This window comes from Giraffa tippelskirchi, chromosome 2 (assembly GCF_054371585.1).
Source record: "Giraffa tippelskirchi isolate mGirTip1 chromosome 2, T2T-mGirTip1v1.2.pri, whole genome shotgun sequence".
Classification (NCBI taxonomy): Eukaryota; Metazoa; Chordata; class Mammalia; order Artiodactyla; family Giraffidae; genus Giraffa; species Giraffa tippelskirchi.
In genome coordinates this window covers 14,560,698-14,581,213 of record NC_137276.1, presented here as the reverse complement: position 1 = coordinate 14,581,213, position 20,516 = coordinate 14,560,698, and the positions used below count along the sequence as shown (strand labels likewise).

The 20,516-nt window shown below is 50.1% G+C and overlaps 1 protein-coding gene across 4 annotated transcripts in view; it reads right to left on the bottom strand.

Annotated features, from left to right (window-relative positions):
• HSPA12A (heat shock protein family A (Hsp70) member 12A) overlaps positions 1-20,516 on the bottom strand; it is a 173,353-nt gene that overhangs the window by 78,315 nt on the left and 74,522 nt on the right. Inside the window, exon 1 of one of the 4 annotated variants that reach the window (XM_081573473.1) lies at positions 2,644-2,854. The exons of the other annotated variants lie outside the window; for them this stretch is intronic. Coding sequence (XP_081429599.1) covers positions 2,644-2,686 — 43 coding nt within the window. The 5' untranslated portion in view covers positions 2,687-2,854. Of the gene's footprint in view, positions 1-2,643; positions 2,855-20,516 lie in introns of those variants that run through there. 4 annotated transcript variants of the gene reach the window in all.

Genomic DNA, 20,516 nt, shown 5'->3' with positions numbered 1-20,516 from the left:
TCTTCTAGCATACCCCACCACCCAGGGCTCCCACTGCTCACAGGTCCCAACCACTTTGATGCCTCTGGCACCAAGAGAAACCTTGAAATAATCTCCTGAAGAACAATCATCTTTATGTCCCTAACAGAATGGTAATCACTGGCCCACAGGGGCTATACAGGATGGTGGTGAAGGGCTGGAGCCCTGGAATCAGACGGCCTGGGTCCAAATCAATACTTATGAGATGTGTGAACTTGGATAAGTCATTCTACCTAGGCTTAGATTTTTTACCCAGTAAAAGGGCAATGCTGGTCACAGGTGTCTGGTGCAGCTTAAAAAATAAAATAACACATGTTCATTGCCCAGCACAGAATATGCAGTGAAGAAGCCTTAGGAATAGATGTGTTAGGTGGTGGCTAAGAAGGCTTTGCTCTTATGAGATACTATTACTATCTCTCATTTTATAGATGAAGGGGTGGAGGCCAGAGAGAAGCACAGAGCTACCAGGGACACTCTGTTCTGTATCCCAAGTCCATGATCCTGGAATTGTCACAGTGCGCTTTGAACTATAGAGCCCTAAAAGTGAAGAGACACTCTAGAATAGGCAAGCAGCAGTGGCAGGTGGCCCAGCACACCCAGCATGTATCCACACCCTGGATGGGGAGGAGAGACAACTACACAGTGCGTGTGTGTGTGTGCAAGGTGTGTGCTAAGTCGCTTCAATTGTGTCCCTACTCTTTGCGACCCCATGCACTGTAGCCCACCGGGCTCCTCTGCCCATAGAATTCTCCAGCCAAGAATACTGGAGTGGGTTGCCATGCCCTCCTCCAGATCTTCCCGATTTGGGGATTGAACCCTGAGTCTCTTACTTCTGCATTGGCAAGTGGGTTCTTTACCTCTACCACCACTTGGGAAGCCCACATGCAGGGTAAGGGTGCTAAATTTCATTTTTACCAGACAGAGTGGGGGTGGGGGAGGTTAGTGCACATTTCTGCTCACTCTCTGATTGACAAGCCCTATGGCCCACCTTGCATTGGGTATAACCATTCACTCTTCTAGCAGGAAAAGCAAGAAGCTGGTTCCCTAACTTAAGCTTTAGCAATCCTTAGCCTTTCTGATGTCCCTCCCCTTCATCCCTTTTTTTTTTTTTTGTCCCAATTTAAAGGAAAAGGGTGGGGAAAAGATAAATCAAACCAGTTGCTGAGTGATGTTCAGACAAAAGACATCCTCCAGCCCACTGCGGGCGTTTGTCACCTCCTCCCCAGGAAGGGGATGGGAGGGGGGCAGATTCGGGATGCTGCGTTTGGGCCCTGCCTGGACTCTCCACGTCCCTCCCGGGAGTGATTGGTGTCAGGATCTCCCTCCCCCCAGCGCTCCCCCACCACTGCAGTGCCGAGTGGGGAGGCACCTCCCAGATCCGCAGGAACAATGGGCTGGGGAGGGGGCAGGTGCGGCTCCAAGCGCAGCAGAGGGCGGGGGACACGGCCACAGACCCCAAGGCCGGGAGGACACTTCTCGGGGCGGTTGTGCTGCCCCCTGACTCAGTTTCCCCAGCTCTAGTAGGGTCCCCGCAGAGCCGGGCGCTCCTCCGCTGGATAAATTTTCTCTTATGCCTCCGGCATTTCGATTTCATCCGCGCTAAGAAGCTTGCCTAGTCGCTCCGGAAGCAGCCGCCGAGCTACGCTCCCCATCCTGCAGCTGCTCCGGCCGAGGCTTTGCAGGTCAGGGACGCGCGGCAGCCTCCGTGCGCCCAAGTTTCCCCACTTGGGACCCGCAATCCTGGCCAGCCCGTCTCCTCTACTGGCGAAGCCCTGACTTATAGCTCTGGGCTCCAAGAGCTGCCTTTCTGCTTTCCCCTGCTTCCAGGTTCCGTCTCGCTCCATACCCGCCCTCCGTCCCCCCACTTTCTGAGCCCGAACCACACTTCCCCCAAGAAAGCAGCCCTGGCACATTTGCGAAATGCGAGCGTCTGTACTCTGCACCGGGCGCCGTCTCCTCCCCGCAATCCCGGGTGAGAGGCGGCAGTGGAGCTCCCGCTGCTTCGCTTCTCCTCGGCCCTGAGAATCCCCGGGGGATGGGCGGCGATTGAGAATGGGCTGCAGTAGGGCCCGGAACTACAGCCCGCACTCCGGGCGCGCCGCTCCTGGCCTCGGCGGGGTGAGAAAACCGGTCCAAATCTCTGACTCCCCCTGGTTCCCACCCCCGCCTCGCTGAGTCACGAAAATGAGCGGCCGGGGACACCGTATTACCCGAGGCCGGCCGTTTAAATGGCCAGCGCGGTCGTCCCCCGCAGAGCACTCAGGGGATGCACAGGGGAGACGACGCTCTCCCAGACTCTCACTGGGCCCCGCAGGAGGCGACATCCCGCGGCAGGGGCAGCGAGGTGTCCGGGAGGGGGCTGCGGTCCTCGCCGCAGTGTCCGCACCCCAGCTGAGAGAGGAGCACGTGACCGACGGGCCACCTTCTAGTCCCCACTTCCCCGGACTCCCGGCCCCGCCGCGGTGCTGCCCCCAACCCTAAGAGGGAAGGGGGCTAGGGAAGGCCGGGACGGGGCTGCCTGCTTTCCCGCGGCCAGCGATGGGGCTGCTGGACGCCGGGCCGAGCGCGCCCCCTCCCTCCCCGGCCCGCCCCGCCGCACCACAGGACCCCGCGCGGCGCGCTCACCTCTGGACCCCGGGTCTCCGCCGCCGGCCTCCTTGTCCGCCATGGTAGCGCAGCCCCGGCCAGCGAGAGGAGCTCCTGGCGCGGCGTCCGAGCCCGTGCAGGTCCCGGTGCGTGTTCTCAGCGGCGCTCGGGCCGGGTCTGAGTCGCCGGGCAGCGGGACCACTGCTCTGACGAGGCCGCCGCCGCCGCAGCTCGAGCTCCTCCCCGCGCTCCTCCCGGGCCCGCCCCGCGCCTCGCGCCCCGCCCCGCCCCGCCGGCCAGTTGGGGAAAGAAGGCGCGGAGTCGGGCCCAGCCAGAGCCCGGGGTCCTCCCGCCCGGACCCGCCGCGCCTAACCGGGCCCCTCCTTTCCGGGGCTCGCCCCTGAGGCGGCCGCGCCCGGGGTGATGGGCGCGCCCCGGGCCCGATGTCTTGCCCGCTGGCCGGATGCAGGCGCGCGCTGGGCGCTCTGATGGGCGAGCGGTGGGAACTGGATGTCAGGCCCCCTTGGCCCCGCGGCGCGCCCGGCCTTTGGAACGGCCCGGGGTGAAGCCCTGCAGCAAGAACCGCACAGGCACCCGACTCTCCAGAGGACGCCCGCTCCCCCAGGGTCCCAGAGGAACCGTCAAGGATCAGCGTGAAGGCGGAACCCGGCGCCGCCAGCGCTCAGGCCGCAGGCGGAGGACCAGCGCGGGCCGTGCTCTGGGCATCGCCGTGGGCATCAGCCTACAGGCCACCTGCCGGACTCCATGGCAACTCGGAACCCGGGAGGCGCCTGCTGCAGAGGCTGAGCCGAATCTTCCGTATCTGGGCTCTGCCCGGGCCCTCCTTACAATCTGAGAATAACGACATTAATAATTAAGGGATTGGGAGTCAGTGATTCATTCTTCCTGTCCTCTGGCTCCACCACACAGGCGCCACCCGCACCTGTTTGATCCTAGCCAGGTGGCTTCTGAGTCCGCTATGCAAAGAGGCAAGGAGGCTATGATAAGATTCTAATGATCACAGTTACTGGATCCTTCCCCTAGTGCCTGACACTATGCTAAGACCTTAAGAGCCTTATCTCATTTTCTCTGGAAAACTCTGAGGGGTCGGGACCAGAGATCCGCATTTTGCAGATAAGGAAACAGATTTGAAGGTGTTAAGTGATGATTCCAAGAACACACACAGTAAGTAACTGCTCAGGCTGGAATCCTGCCCAGGTCAAAACCACCAGCTTCTCCTCCCTGAGATGGGCCACAGCTCCCAAAGGGCACTTAGCCTTTAGTCATCATGCACCTGATTGATGGAGGATGGGGTGGGCAGAGGACTACAGGGAGAGCCTGGAGACCACAGTCTGCTAAGAAAGTAACTGTAGGGTGATGAGTTAAAAGGATGAACTTGTTATCTATCTGCTTACATTAAAAATCCCAGGCTTTCTTAGTGGTCCAGTGGTTGGGAATCCACCTGCCAATGCAAGGGATACAAGTTCAATCCCTGGTCCAGGAAGATCCCGCATGTCAGGAGGCAACCTAGCCTGTGCGCCACAACTGTTGAGCCAGCAAGCCCTAGAATCTGTGCTCTGCAACGAGAAGCCACGGCAATGAGGAGCTAGAGCACTGCAATTAGTTGCGTAGTCCCCACACAACAATGAAGACCCAATGCAGCCAATAAATAAGTAAATAATTAATTTTTTAAAAACCCAAATGTATAGTCTCTGGCTGTGTATGAAACCACAGGAAAGTGAGTTAACCTCTCAGAGCCTCAGTATTTTTATCTGTGAAATGGGTACAACAGGAGAACCCACTTCCTAAGACTGAAGAGGACTAGATGAGATGATGCATTTAATATGTTTCACTGGGAGTCTGGCACATGATAAGCAGTCCAATAAATATTAGATATTATTAAATCAGAAGCTTTTTAAAAAAGCGGACAAAGGCCAGTTGGGCAGGGCAGTGGGCAGTAGGAGCATATGGGAGGGGGCTCCCAGAGTAGACAACAGTGTCTTCCCCCAGAGAACCCTCTCCCTACAAAGGCAGCTTGCTTGCTGAAACAATGCCCCACCAGCTCAGAGGCAGACCCAAGAGATGATCTGGAGGACAGGAGTATGTAGCACCCAAAAGTGGGTGAGAGGAAGGGTTGAAGCAGCTCTTAGGGTGATAACCTGGACAACCAGGCTCAGGATGAAGAGTAGAAGGGCTGCCACTGGCCCTGCATCAATCCTACAGCCGCAGAGTTCCCCATTCTGCTCTTATGTCCCCATTTCGCAAGGATGGCCAGGCTGAGGCTCCTTGAGTTAGACTATGAGAGGGCAAGGGCAGCCCCCAGCGCTCTTTCCACTGAGCATCAGTGTCATATGGACACATGCCTGGGCAGTGATGCCAGAAAGACCTTTCTATTAAACAGGGTTCTGACTGAGTCTCTCTTGTGCTCAAAATCATGCTGGGCTCCCCTCTTCTACAGGAAAAAAAACCCTAACTCTTGAGAGAGACATTCAACACCTTTCACCATAGGGAGCCCAAACTTCCCCTTCAGTAGTCTCTTTCCCAAAAGACTTTCCTCCACCAGCCTTCCTTGGCCATGGTCACAAGCTGCCTCTATCTCTATGTTTGGCATCCCTCTCACTTCCCTCCTCCACCTGCACATATCCAGACATCCTTCAACGTCCCAGTCCAAAGCCATCAGTCCAAGGAAAGCTAGGACATTGCCCCTATCCCCAGGCTCCCATGGTATTCTACATACACACACTTCTCTTTTTCTCCTCCCTCTACATTGTCTGCTGGGCTTCCCTGGTTGCTCAGTGGGAAAGAATCCGCCTGCAATGCAGGAGACTCGGGTTTGATCCCTCAGTCAGGAAGATTCCCCTGGAGAAGGAAACGGCAACCCACTCCAGTATTCTTGCCTGGGAAATCCCATGGACAGAGGAGCCTGGAGGGCTACAGTCCAGGAGGTCACAAAGAGTCCAACACTGTCTGCTGCCCACACAGTTCAGCACTCAGGAGGCTCCTCCCTTTATCTCCGGGCTCCCACCTCCACACCCAGGGCTGCACCTTCCCCCAGGGTTCCAGACCTCCTGAGAGTCTCCCCAGGGTGCCTCCAGGCTCTTCCCACTCAACCAAAGCCCAATTCATCCTCTGCTGCCCTCCCTCCCGGGTGCTGCGGCTCAGTAAAGGCAGCACCACCCACCAGTTGCGAAGCCACACACCTGGGCATCAGTTTTCATGGCTCCCTCTGCGTCCATCCAGGTTTGCTCAGTCTCCGAGTCAAGTGTTGCCTAATTGACCTCGGAAATCTCCTCTCTGTCCTCATGGCTGCCTCCTAATCCAGGACCCATCATTTCTCACTGTCTATGGGCCTACAGGGACCCCTTGCTGGTCAGACCCCTAGCTCCTGTCCTGCCCCCTCAGTCCATTCTTTAGGAATCTGGTTTGCCCTGCTCACCTCTCCAGCTCCATTTTTCTCCTGTGACTTCTTTCAATCCTTCCCACTCACTCCTGCCTCTCTTATGCTGGGATTTTGTTGTTGTTCAGTTGCTAAGTCGTGTCCAACTCTTTGTGACCCCAGGGACTGCAGCACACCAGGCTTCCCTGTCCTTCACTATCTCCTAGAGTTTGCTCAAACTCATGCCCTTTGAGTCGGTGATGCTGACCAACCATCTCATCCTCTGTCACCCCCTTCTCTTCCTGCCTTCAATCTTTCCCAGCATCAGGGTCTTTTCCAATGAGCAGCCTGTCTGAACCCAGAGAGCACCCTCTCCTTATCAAAGCAGCTTGCTTGCTGAGACAACGACCTGTCAGAAGCAGCAAGCAGCCCCCGGCCCTCAGCCTCCTGCCACCTGCTGTGGAAAGACCTTGGGCATCATCTGCCCTCTCTGCTGACCCCCAGCTGCAGTGACAGCAAAGCATGTGAGGAAGATGGCCGATGACATGCAGGCCCATGCTGTGGGCAGCGAGTGGACCGTTCTGATTTTCAGGGAGCGTGAAAGGCAAGGCACACGCTGCCTTGGGCTTGCCCTCTCATGGCTTTAATAATCATCACGGTAATTAGGAATCGCCCTGGTGAGCACGCTCAGCAAGCCAGGTGCTGGGCTTGGTCTACACACATCACCTCACCTAATCGTGGAGGCGGCCCTTGCCGTTTTCCAGGAGGACATGGAAGCATACAAAAGGCTGAGGCACCTGCTCGGCTTCCTCAGGCCGTGAGCAGAAGAGCTGGATTCAAGGCCAAGTCCGGCTTTTTTTTTTTTTTCATGTGAACTATTTTAAAAGTCTTTATTGAACTTCTTACGATACTGCTTCTGCTTTATGTTTTGGTTGTTTTGGCCGTGAGGCACGTGGGCTCTTTGCTCCCCAGCCAGGGGTGGAACCTGAACCCCCTACATTGGAAGGTGAAGTCTTAACCACTGGGCCAGCAGGTCCATCTCTTGCCACTGGACATCAGGAAGGTCTCCCTCTGTCCTCCCTTGATGCCCATGGTCTCTTCCCCAATAGCTGCCAGAAAGAGAGCCATCACCCTTCTGTTGCCACCAGAGCTGACAGGAACTGACCTCCCGACACCTCTTGACTCTCACTCCTTCAGCTCTCCCCTCCCTCAAACCCAAACACACACACCACCCATCTGAACACCCCAAATCTGGCCCCAACTTGGGGCTTCTGCTCTCCTTGGTCACATTCCCCAAGAGAGTCACCGGCCCTGCTCCCTCACTGACTTTGGGAACTGCCACCGTCCCAGCCCATTCCGTATAAGGCAGCTGCCTCCTCCCGACTAGGAGGGAAGGAAGCTCCATGAGGACAGGATGTTGGATCGAGGTGCTCACCTCTGTATCCCAGTGCTCAGAGCAAGGCCTGGAGTGGCGAGCACTCAACAAATGCTCGACAGTGGATGGACTGACTCAGTCAGTGAATCCAGAACACACCAGGCTTCGCCTGGCTGGAAGGACCATGCCCACCTTTGGGATATTACATTGACTCCTGGGGGCTTTCCCAGACATTTCAGAGCATGTCCAGATTTATGGGAGGTTACTTGGCTGCATGGAGTCCCTTGGACTGCAAGGAAATCCAACCAATCCTTCCTAAAGGAAATCAACCCTGAATATTCACTGGAAGGACTGATGCTAAAGCTGAAGCTCCAATATTTTGGTCACCTGATGTGAAAAGCTGACTCAATGGAAAAGACCCTGATGCTGGGAAAGACTGAGGGCAGGTGGAGAAGGGGACGATGACAGAGGATGAGATGGTGGGATAGCATCACTGCCTCAATGAACATGAGTTTGAGCAAATTCTAGGAGATAGTGAAGGGCAGGGAAGCCTGGTGTGCTGCAGTTCATGGGGTTGCAAAGAGTCAGACACAACTTAGTGACTAAACAATAACAACAACTCGGCAGCAAGTCCTCTCCAGCTCCCCTCCCACAGCAGCTTCCATATGATTTATTCTCTACCATCTGGGCCACTGGGTCAGTGATGATGTTCCACCAATATCAATTTCAGGTCTCAGTTGGACACTTGAGTCCCAAAAAGAGACCCTGGCCAAAGCCAGGTCACCACCTTCCAGTGCCCTCATGTTGGTCACTCCAGCCACATGGACCTGTCCTCAGGTTTCCAAAAAGCCAATGTCTCCAACTGGGAGCCCATTCTCCACTCATTTTGCTAGGCAAACCCCTCTCCTCCTCCAGGTCTCAGCTTAGATGTCACTTCTTCCAGGAAGTCTTCCAAGATAGCATGAGGCCCTCCCCTGTCTTCTGCACCCAAAGTCCTGAGCCTTCCTATCCTAGCATTTATCACAACTCAAGGTTCAGTATTATTAACCCATTGTATAGATGACAAAACCAAGGCCCCGAAAGGCCACCTCATTAAGAAGCTCTTGAGCTTCTGGGAGCATAACTCTGAGAGGAGAACTCAGGTTTTTCCAACTTCAGGCTTCCCATTTCCCCCTCCAGCTGCAGCAACCCAAAGGTAGGTGGGTCATGCCTACCCTTGGGGGTAGGCCTTGTATCCCCCAGACTCTGGCATAGTGCCTGGAACAGACACTTCAAGGCAGTTGAATCTTGAAGAAAAACAGCCTCCTCAACTTCAGGCCCTCACCTTTCTCATCCTCTCCAAGATCCTTTTCACTCAACAACCCATAGACACCTCACACCAATAACCTCCTTCTTTGTTCTTTGACCCAAACAAAAACATACCCTCCCTCCTTCAATGTTAATTCATGCAAGTAGAAGCCCACCTAGCTAACCACTCCCCCGGGCAGTCAGTATACCGTTTGTCACCTGTACCTACCGCCCACTGTGAAAGGGACTTGACACATGGACAGGTGTGGTGTGGATGGTTGAGGGTGGTGGCTGAGTCCTCCAGGCCCACCCAGCTGAGACAAGACCACAAAACATTTGCTGATGGATCCTACCACAGAGACTGCTGGTCCTGTGGGCTCATGGGGACCCAGGACAGAGGATGTACAACTGGAGGAAGCAGAGTGGAGAAGAGCATGGTTCATGGCATCAGCCAGACCAGGGTCCAAATCTGGGCCGAGCCTCTCCCTGCCCACCTCAGGTGACCTGGGGACACCTCTCCCTAAGTCTGTTTCTTCATCTGTAAAAATGCTGATAATCATCGGTAGGATAATTATGGGAGATAATACATGTAAAACTCTCAGCATAGGGCTGGGCTACATCTGTTGCAGTAAATAGGAATTCTTATTATTTAATCTGCAAATCTGAACCACAAAAATGCCTCTTCTTTGTGTATCATAAATTATAGAATGGATCTAAGCAAAATTCTCTTGGCTGGCAAAGACACACAGAAGATTTGGGGGTGAGTGGGCTTTTTTTTAATGTTTATCCGAAAAAAATTTTTTTTAAGTTTGAGAAACACTGACACTCATCCAAATCTGAGCTTTTATGTAGGAAGTTTCCAGTAAAAAGCTGCTTTGGATTTTATGATATGCCACCAGAATTTTGTCTATAAGCTAAAATCCTAAAAGTGACTCCTTTATAACAAGAGCAAGAGTTGGATGAGGTAAGGCAACATAGAAACCCACGGGGAAAGCCTGGACATGTGTCAGGTTCTTGACCTTTGACCTTTAGTTCATTTTAAAAATCCAGCCTCGTAGCCGAATCACCATGTACCATTTATACATCCTTTCCCTTGGATTTCCATCCCATCTGGTGTGAATCAGTACCTCCATTAACATTCCAAAACACACTTCACGTATACAATGTGGGCTGCTGCATGACTCTTGCAGGAGAGAAATTCAAGGGGCAGAGGAAATGATCTCTCAAGATATTACAGTCACTGAAACCTGCAATGTAAACTTTAGAAATGCCAGCTCAGGTAATGAAGGGTTATCCAAATATTTTGGGTAAGTATTTTAAACAGGAGAACGAATGTCTGTGGTTACTCTCTCAGCAACATTCTCAGAACCGCTCAAACCCTGGTCCTGCAAGCTCCTGGTTCATAATAAAATGGAACATTCGGGAAGACACATCCCAAGGGGGACACTGCACAGTGAAACAAGGCTCAGGGAAGGAAAATTGAAATGATGGCACGGCCAGGAGAGCTTTCGCAAGAGCTGCAAGGAAATATAGACTACTAGGGCCAGAAGGTTTCCTGTTACAGAGAAAAACTACTTCTTTCATCTTTTCTAGCTCACAGTCTAGTGCCTGGCTCACAGTAGATGTACAATAAATATTTGTTGAAGAAATAAATAAATGGTCAAGTATATCAACAATGGAGTGGAAACTGGGGCTCTGAGATGCTAAGTCTCTGGTTCAAAGTCACCCAATTAGAGACAGAGCTGAGGCCAGACTCCAGCCCCCTGCCTCCAAGCTCAGCTCAACTGCCACCCCAACCTCGCCACCCCACCCCAGGTTTCCCTCTACAAAAGGCCCAGGGACTTCCCTGGTAGTCCAGTGGCTAATCACTGCACTTCCAACACAGGGGGCCTGGGTTCAATCCCTGGTGAGGAAACTAGATCCCACATGCTGCAAATAAGAGTTCACATGATGCAAATAAAAGATCCTGCATGCCCCAACTAAGACTCAGTGCACCCAAATAAATAAATAAATTTTAAAAAGGCCCAGTAGGAGATGGCTCACTCTGTGATTGATTGGTCATGACTGACTGGGACTGAGGTAGAGGCACTGTCCTTTCTAGCTCTGTGCAAAGGAGTTCGGTAATGATTAACAGTGTCTGTCAGTGTGGATGATGATATCCATGCTTTGGTACCTTGACCCCAAGGATCCTGCCTCTCTAACTTTCTAGAATCCTGTAACAAGCAAAGATCACTCTGCACAGTGCAAAGATAAATCTAAGCGGATCCAGCCACCTACATCCTCAAATGCCAGGAAGAGCCCTTGAATAACCAAGTCTCTCCTAATCATGGTGCTGCCTGGTCACCCACGATCCAGCAGCCACCTATTCAGATGGTTCAACTCCATCCCAGGAGCATTTGCACTAGATAGAGGCAGGCTGGTGTGCCCTCTGGGTCTGTGCAATCATGCATTTTCTTCCTGGTGGCAGACTCATCATCACAGTATTTGCCTGGAAAAGATGTGAGAAGCACTGGACTGAGAGGTAAGGAGATTCATCTTTGGGTTACCAAGTCCCTGAGCTCAGCCTGGTGGGATCTTATTTCTGAGCCTCTATTTTCTCACCAGTAAAGCAGGGAGGTTACATTAGGGGACTTTTAAGTCTTTCCCAATAACCCATGAGAAGATATCCTTCAGTTCTCAAAGCTGTGAAAGTGTTAAGTCGCTCAGTCTTGTCCAACTCTTTGAGACCCCATGGACTGTAGCCCACCAGGCTTCTCTCTCCGTGGAATTCTCCAAGCAAGACTACAGGAGTGGGTAGCCGTCCCCTTCTCCAGGGGATCTTTCCAACCCAGGGATTGAACTGGGGTCTGCTGCATTGCAGGTGGATTATTTACAGTTTAAGCCACCAGGGAGGCCCTCTGAAAGCCATAGACCTTTATTTATTCGTTTCATAGGTATTGACTGAGGTTTTACTATTTACTAGGCACTGTTCTAACCCTGGAGGAAACACAACAGCCAAAATGTATACTCTTGGCCAGTGAGTCTCTTATCTTTATTTGGGTAATAGGATGCCACAAAACCCTTTTGGGAAACTGAGAGTTGTGGCTCTTCTCCCCAGAACCATGCCCAAAATATTCACTCACACCCCTACCCTCATACAGCTCCAGGGTCTCAGCACCTTGAACCTCGGCCAAGGTCCCTTAGATGTCAGGTTAACAGCTAAACTCCAAAGCCTCTGCTGCTTAGCAACGGCGGCTCTTCTACGAGTGGGCTGTGTGGAGGAGGCTGCCTTGTCCGGGAAGCAGCTTGTGATGTCACAGGCTGGTGAGGGCTCTGGCATCAGACAAGCCTGGGTGACCCTGGGAAAGTTACAGACCTTCTCAGAGCCTCCACCTCTCCCTGTAAAATGTAGACAGTGATGGCACCTCACAAGACAGGAAGATTCTTGGAGAGAGTGCAGCTGGGGACTCAAATAGTACCTAGCTCAGAGCCAATGTCCCCCCCCTCCCCCACACCACCATCTCCAGGCAGCAGCTGGGGCTGACACATTGCTCCAAGGCTGGCACTTCCGCCTGCATGTCCCTCTAGTCCCAGCCTCTGAGATTTGTGCACCCCTACTCCTTTCACTGGAGAATTCCAGATCCATATGCTTGAGATGGAATTTCGATCTGGACAAAGCTCCAGGCCAAGTGGGAACTGAGCACAGACATCTTGACCTAAGTGAGGAGATGGAGAACTGGGAGGTGGTTGAGGACTTTGGGGGTTCACAAAGAAATAGCCTGTGGCTAGCAACTGTCTTAAGCCCTGTCTTCTTCTCCACATCTCCCTTTGGTTTTTACTTTCCCTTGGCCATTTTCCTGGTTAACAAGTGAGTGATGAGCATCACTTCTCTGCATGGCCAGCATCAGCACACTGGCACAGACCACCTCTTCGCTCTCTCATCGGCTTTGGTCCCCCAGCCCTCCAGCCGCTACTCTTGTGCCCCCTTCAGTTCATCTTCCTGAAGCCGTCTGACAGATGGCCGGGAAGTTTGTAGAGATCCACTTCTCCTCTGGCCATATCCCCCCTAAAGGACCTCCTATTGGAATTAGGGTCAAACCCAAACCTGTTTCCAGGTCTATGAGGCCCTGCAGATATGGCCTCACCCACCCTGCCAGCCTCATCCTGGTCACAGCCCTGTCCCATTCTCCCGTTCCTGGGCCTCTAAGCCCAGATGACACATTTGTGACAATTAGAACAAGGAGCCTCTTTCTCAAGACACTTGACTTCCAACTGCTTGAAAACTGGTATAATATCCTGAGTTAGTCAAAATAACACACTCGTTTCATGTGCTGAAAAATGGAGGGAAAAAACATGCAGACCCACAACATCTAGGATGTCCCTGGGATTTTTGATCAGGTCACAACCTGCCCAACCTTCTGTGACCCTGCAGCAGACCTAGCTCTTCCCGCCTCACCCTCTGCTGACCTCTGCCCCCCTCTCTGCCTCTGTTTTACATCATCCGACTGACTCACCTTAAAGGTCAGCTCCTTGGAGAGGCCCTCCCTGGTCTCACCTATTGCTCCATGTCTTATCAGTTCAGTTCAGCTCAGTTCAGTCGCTCAGTTGTGTCCGACTCTTTGCGACCCCATGAATCACAGCACGCCAGGCCTCCCTGTCCATCACCAACTCCCAGAGTCTACCCAAACTCATGTCCATTGAGTGACATTGTACAGGAGACAGGGATCAAGACCATCCCCATGGAAAAGAAATGTAAAAAAGCAAAATAGCTGTCTGAGGAGGCCTTACAAATAGCTGTGAAAAGAAGAGAAGCGAAAAGCAAAGGAGAAAAGGAAAGATATTCCCATTTGAATGCAGAGTTCCAAAGAATAGCAAGGAGAGATAAGAAAGCCTTCCTCGGAGATCAATGCAAAGAAATAGAGGAAAACAACAGAATGGGAAGGAACTAGGGATCTCTTCAAGAAAATTAATGATACCAAGGGAACATTTCATGCAAAGATGGGCTCGATAAAGGACAGAAATGGTATGGACCATGTCTCATCACTCCACATCATTTCTCCCCAGCACACGTACACTTTAAAGTCATTTATATTTGTTTATTGTGAGCCTGCTCCACTAGGCCATAATCTCACGGTGGGCTGTAGTAATAATAAACATTTATTAAGCACTTGCTCTGTGCTAGACCCTGCTAGGCACTTTACTTCTATTGCCCCATTCAAACTTCACTGTAATGCAGAAGAAGGAACTATACTATGATTGTCCCCATTTTACAGACAAGGAAACTGAAGCCCAATGTTTTCCAGGGGTAAGTAGCAGAGTCAGAATTTGTACCTGAACAGGCTGAGCTCAGCAGAATGCCAGGGTCTATCCTGAATCCCTTGGAAAGTTGAGCAGGGCTGTGTCCCCACACCTTGCTTGGCACCTGGCACCTAGCAGAGCCTCAAGAAACCTGCTGAATGAATGAACAAATCACCGAATGTGGAAGGCAGAATTCTAGTTTACAAACACCCTCACATCTTGCTTGAATCACAAAGCACTCGGAAGGAGGTATCACTATTATCAACATTTTTAAGATGAAAAAATTGATGGCCTGGTGAGATCAGGAGTAGCCTTCGCTGAGATCGTAATTCTAAGGGGCTGCTTTAAGCCATTCCTTTATTTTTGTGTTTTATTTTAAAATTGCATGTACACTTTGCAATCTATTCAATGATACATCTGCATTTGTTTTCTGAACAAAACTAAAATCTCAAATTTCTATTACTTGTTTTTAAAATGTTTTATTTCAAGCATCAGCACAAGTAGAGAGACTGCTATAATGAACCCCCAAGTACCTATCACCCGAATTACTTAATTTTTAAAAACGAGCTCTTTGAGTGAAATTGACTCTCCCAGGAAGAAATCACAGTAGCTGTCATTTACAGTTTTATATAAACATGCTCATTTAATGTTCTCAGCCCTCCCGCTAAGAAGTATAAATTAATATCAGCCTCAATTTACAGATGGGGACATTGAGGGAAGTCAAGTCACGTACCAAAAGTCTTGGAGCTAGAAGGGGCAGAGCCAGGAGCCACCCAGAACTGCCTAGCATTGCTTGGCAGTAAAGTACATGCTCTAAAACAAGTCAAGAAAATGGGTCCATCCCCTCTTTCTTTTAAAGTGTCCATTAAAATCTCACCATTTCCAAAAACATCCCACTGCCAATCAGTGAAGACACCAGGCTATCCATTTATCTTTTCCTGCCTTCTTTCCCACTCGTTCTCTAGTTCCATCAGACACGTGCATACCCCTCACATGCTGGGATGCAAAGTCCAGCCAGACATGGACCCAGCCCTCTAGGAGCTCCTAGTATCAGTGGAAAGGAGAGAAACAAAGAGGCACAACCAAAATTCAAGCAGACCTTGACTGGTACCCAGGCATGCAAAATTTATCAGGAATATGCTCTGGGCCTCATCTACCCTCTGTCTCCTCCATCAGGGAGCAAGGCTCTGGAAGGCAGTGGGCAGAGAGCAGAGTGGTTAAGGGGTGTGGATTTGGGAGCTAGATTAATTCCTTGGACAGAGGAGTCTGGCAGGCTACAGTCCAAAGGGTCGCAAAGAGTCACACATGACTGAGCACGCCCACAAGCACTGGTTTGAATTCCAGCTCCATCCTTTCCTAGCTGTGTGGCCTTGGGTAAGTCACCTAGCCTCTCTACACAACTTGTAAAAGAGGATTGACAAAACTACATACTCTTGAGCCACTGGAGCATACATTAGATAATACTTAACCCAGTTTCTTCAACAAAGGAAGCTTTCCATCAATGCTGGCCATTACAATTGGCTTTTACTCGCAACCAGTTTCCAGTCATGAGTCCCACCTTGCCTGAATGATGCATCTTTCTAAAAGAGTATACACAGTTCCCAGCAGGATTTTTTTTAAATCAGCCTCTCCTCAGAAAGTCTGAAGATTTGGAAAAGTAAAAAAAAAAACAAACAAACTTCTCAGCCTTCCCTACTCAGCTGGCCAAGGATGTCAACCACTTGTGAGAAGAACAATCTGGTGGTCAGTGGAGCAAGGACAAGGATGCCGTGATGTTTCCCAGCCCAGCGCTGGCCCACATCTGTGAATCCACAGATAAACCTATGACCAGCAGGCCTGAGTGTCCAGAGCCAAAACGTCAGCCTCAGGCCATCCTGGGTCCCATCCAGCCTCTCTCCAGGATCTCCTCCTAGGTTGATAAGGACCAGGAAGACTCCAGGACACCAAACACACGGTAGGCACTTTGCCAGCAGAGGTCGTCACTATGTTAGCAGCAAGACAGCACCAGACCTGGTCTCTGGACCCCCAGCTCCAAGAACCAGGGGCTGCACATATTTCCCGTGTGGCTTTGGGCAGGTCACCAAGCTCTCTGATGTCCAGTCTTCTCATTTGCACAACACATAAAAATCATCACTCCTATCTCATCCTGCCTGCCACAGACCTGGAGTGGAATCCCAATTTTGCCACTTTTGTGACCTTAGTTGCTCAAAGCCTTACTTTTATCTGCTCAGTCCCTGAGCAGTGTATGCTCAGTCGCATCTGACCCTTTGCAACCCCATGGACTGTAGCCCGCCTACCATGGTGGAATATATGTCCATGTCCATGGAATTTTCCAGGCAGGAATACTGGAGTGGATTGCCATTTCCTCCTCCAGGGGATCTTTCCGACTCAGGGATCAAACCCGGGAGTCCTGCACCTCGTGCATCGGCAGGTGAATTCTTTAGCACTGTGTCACCTGCAGAGGCTGCCACAATGTCCAGTATACAGAACGGACGCTCCATGGTAAAGGATGACTATAACACTGAGTTTCATCATCAGTTCCTTTTTGTGTTTGCTTATTTTATGCTGGGTACCAAGCCAACCATTTGACTTGTGATATTTCATTTCACCTTCACAAGACAGCTGGCCTCATGCACAGGACTGGAAAAGCCTTGCTGGGCAACAAGGTGGGTCCACAGGTCAGCCTCTTCCTGCCACACCCCCACATGGGTCAGCTACAAGCCATTCAGTCCCCACTGGCTACAGAGCCAGGGCTTAAAACTGTCCCACCAAAGGCCCTCCCAAGCTGGCAGGAGGTAGAAAGCAGAGAAGGAAGTGGGCTCCTCCCATAACAAATCTGCCCCTGGACAGTCTTTACCCATAAAGTGAGGAGAAAATGCATTGTCTTGAATCCCTAACTCTCCCTGAGGGTGGAAAGTGCTAAGGTCTGAGTAAATGTAACAAGGTATTATCTATCTCATCTTCTAAAGAGTCTGTCATTTTCTTCATTTCCTATTTTGTCTTGTGTCCTGATAAACTTCTATGTTCAGAGCAAGAGAAGAAGTTAAAGAAAAAAAATCAAAATATTGAACTTAAAAAATTGTTTCTACATGAAAAGATGCTCAACATCACTCATTATCAGAGAAATGCAAATCAAAACCACAATGAGGTACCATTTCACGCCCATCAGAATGGCAAAGACTATAAGCAATAAATGCTGGAGCCATTAAAAAGAATACATTCGAATCAGTTCTAATGAGGTGGATGAAACTGGAGCCTATTATACAGAGTGAAGTAAGCCAGAAAGAAAAACACCAATACAGTATACTAACACATATATATGGTATTTAGTCAATTGGTAAAGATAACCCTGTATGTGAGACATCAAAAGAGACACAGATAAACAGAACAGTATTATGGACTCTATGGGAAAGGGCGAGGGTGGGATGATATGGGAGAATGGCATTGAAGCATGTAAATTATCAAATGTGAAACGAATGGCCAGTCCAGGTTAAACGCATGATACAGGGTGCTCGGGGCTGGTGCACTGGGATGACCTGGAGGGATGGGATGGAGAGGGAGGTGGAAGGGGGGTTCTGGAAGGGGAAAACATGTACACCCATGGTGGATTCATGTCAATGTACGGCAAAACAAATACAATATTGTAAAGTTAAAAAATAGAAAATAAACTAATTTTTAAAAAATTGTTTCTGTTTTTCAGAAACAAAACAAAGTGAGGTTAGAAGGAAAAAAGATGAGGAAATAGTTGGCATTACATGTGATCTAATAGGATAGTCAGTGTGTATGATTATTAAAGTCTGAGAACTAAATATGCAAAGATCACTAAGAAATATCCCCAAGGAGAAAGCAAACAGTTAACACATGAAAAGTTATCAATCTCATCAGTAATTTATACATGTATGTATATGGTTAAGGGCTTCCCAGGTGGTGCTAGTGGTAAAGAACTCTACTGCCAGTGTAGGAGACATAAGAGATGCCGGTTCAATCCCTGAGTGGGGAAGATCCCCTGAAGGAGGGCATAGCAACCCACTCCAGTATTCTTGCCTGGAGAATCCCATGGACAGAGAGCCTGGCAGGCTGCAGTCCAAGGGGTCACAAAGAATCAGAAACAACTGAACGACTTAGCATGCATGCATGTATACGGTTAAACACTTATTAAACATGGGGTAAATTATAAAACTGGGAACCAATAATATATATACGTACATATATATATATATCTGATAATGATGAGATTATGTTAAAATCTATACTTTCATACAAACATACATACATAGTACCATCGTACACCAAGTAGGTTCACACTTTAGAAAATTATTATGGTAACATTAAAAACACTTCAACCAATTAATCTTCATAGAAATGTATTCTACATCAAAAGAAAATAACTACATTTATCCATACAGGCAATGGCACCCCACTCCAGTACTTCTGCCTGGAAAATCCCATGGACAGAGGAGCCTGGTAGCCTGCAGTCCATGGGGTCGCTGGGAGTCAGATAAGACTGAGCGACTTCACTTTCACTTTTCACTTTCATGCATTGGAGAAGGAAATGGCAACCCGCTCCAGTGTTCTTGCCTGGAGAATCCCAGGGATGGTGGAGCCTAGTGGGCTGCCGTCTATGAGGTCGCACAGAGTCGGACACGACTGAAGCGACTTAGCAGCAGCAGCAGCATGCATGCTCAGTCGCTCAGTCGTGTCCAACTCTTTGAAACCCCTTGGACTGTAGCCCTCCAGGCTCCTCTGTTTCATAGGATTGCCCAGGCAAGAATACTGGAGCAGGTTGCCATTTCCTCCTCCATGGGATCTTCACAACCTAGGGATCCAATCTGCATCTCCTGCAGCTCCTGCGTTGGCAGGTGGATTCTTTACCACTGAACTACCTGGAAAACCCATATTTATTTGTGTATTTTTTAATTAAAGGAGTACAATTGCATATATTTTTCATGCAAGGAGTATGACTGAATAAGATTACAAATATAAATATTAAGGTGTAGCAACGTGGGACAATGTCACAGTGTAATATTAAGTGAAAAAGAGCAGAAGAAGCATATATACATAATGATCATCACCACTAAAATGATGCCTAAAAACAGACAGATCCTGGCATGCAGAAAAATCAAACACTTGTATTAAGTGAATGGGTAGTGAGGGAGGCGTTGGTCCTTTTCAGATTTCCTTTATGGCTTTATCCTTCTTTTCTATCTCCCTCTTTCTCTAAATTCTGCCCTGAGACAGTCCTCCCTTCCTGGGAGGGGTGAGGAACCGCACCCTGCCTCCATCACTGCTCCAACCCTCGCCATTTGATTTGGCTCCTAAATACTGTTGCTGTTTCTTGAAACTGCAGTTCTCCAAACAAGCTGATCTGAGGGTGTGTGAGCTCAGACAGCAAACAAGCTCCAGCAAATACTTCATTAGAGCCAACACATTCAACCTTGTGCTGGGGCCAAGGAATTTCACATCTGGACACGAAATGTCAGTCCGCACAAAAGGCCCTCTGAGGCCCCGGAGAGTGAGCTCAGGACGCTGCCCTTCCCCCAAGCTCCAGCTCGCTGGCCGTGGTGCTGGAAGCCCCCAGGCAAGGGCCATGCAGGGTGGGGGTTACTCTCTCCTGGCCCAAGGCTTGTGGCCACCTCTCAGCCCGTTCTGAGTCACATGCCCCATTGAGAATCTGCTAAATGCTCACACTTTGCTAATCATTTTGAAATGTTCATAGATTTATATGTTGGGAGTTCATTCACTCATTCATTCACCCATTTGTGCACTAAAACAAGCATATATTGAAGGCCTAGTATGTACCAGGCCTTGAGGATCCATACAACAGTGGGAAAACATGGTCCCTGCCCTGGAGGAATCACAGTATCTACAAGTAGACAGACAACAAGAAAATGCAATTTCCAATGAATATAGGTTGGGATATTCTGGGTATAAAGTTATGCTAATAGCAAAAGCTAATATTTACTGAGTGCTTATGAATGAGCTTCCAGGCTTGGCTCTAGACTCTCTATACTATTATTATTATTATTATTATTGGGGGTTATGTGGATTATTGTGGGCTATATGGATTATGTGGGTTATTGTGAGTTATGTTTAATTCATTTACTCTCCCAGCAACCCCAGAGGAAGACATCAATATTATCTTATTACAAATGAGTACACTGAGGCACAAGCAAAATGCAATAACTTGTTCTAGGATAAGTTTAAGACCTGGGACCCCAACAGTGCTCAGGCTGGTAACCAAGCAGTCCCTGTCACTCTCTGATTCACTCAGGCACAGAAGGGGCTGATCAGCCAATGGAAGGAGGTCTGCAGGACTCCCTGGGCTTCCCCTGTGAACAGATGCCTTGGTGTCCTGGATTACGCCTCATTCCTGAGCTGGATTAATAGCTGGAGCCTCCCTGGGAGGAGAAGTCCCCTGGGAGGAGGGCTGACCCTTCCGGGTTCTGAGTGATGGGGAGAGGATCAGGCCCCAGACAGGAAACTGTTCACTTAGGGCCATGCTGAGCGCACCTGTGTGGATAGCCAGGCTCCTCTCCCTGGGGTCACCTGACCTCCCTCCAAACAACTCTCTTCTTCCGCAGCACAGAGTGACTCCAG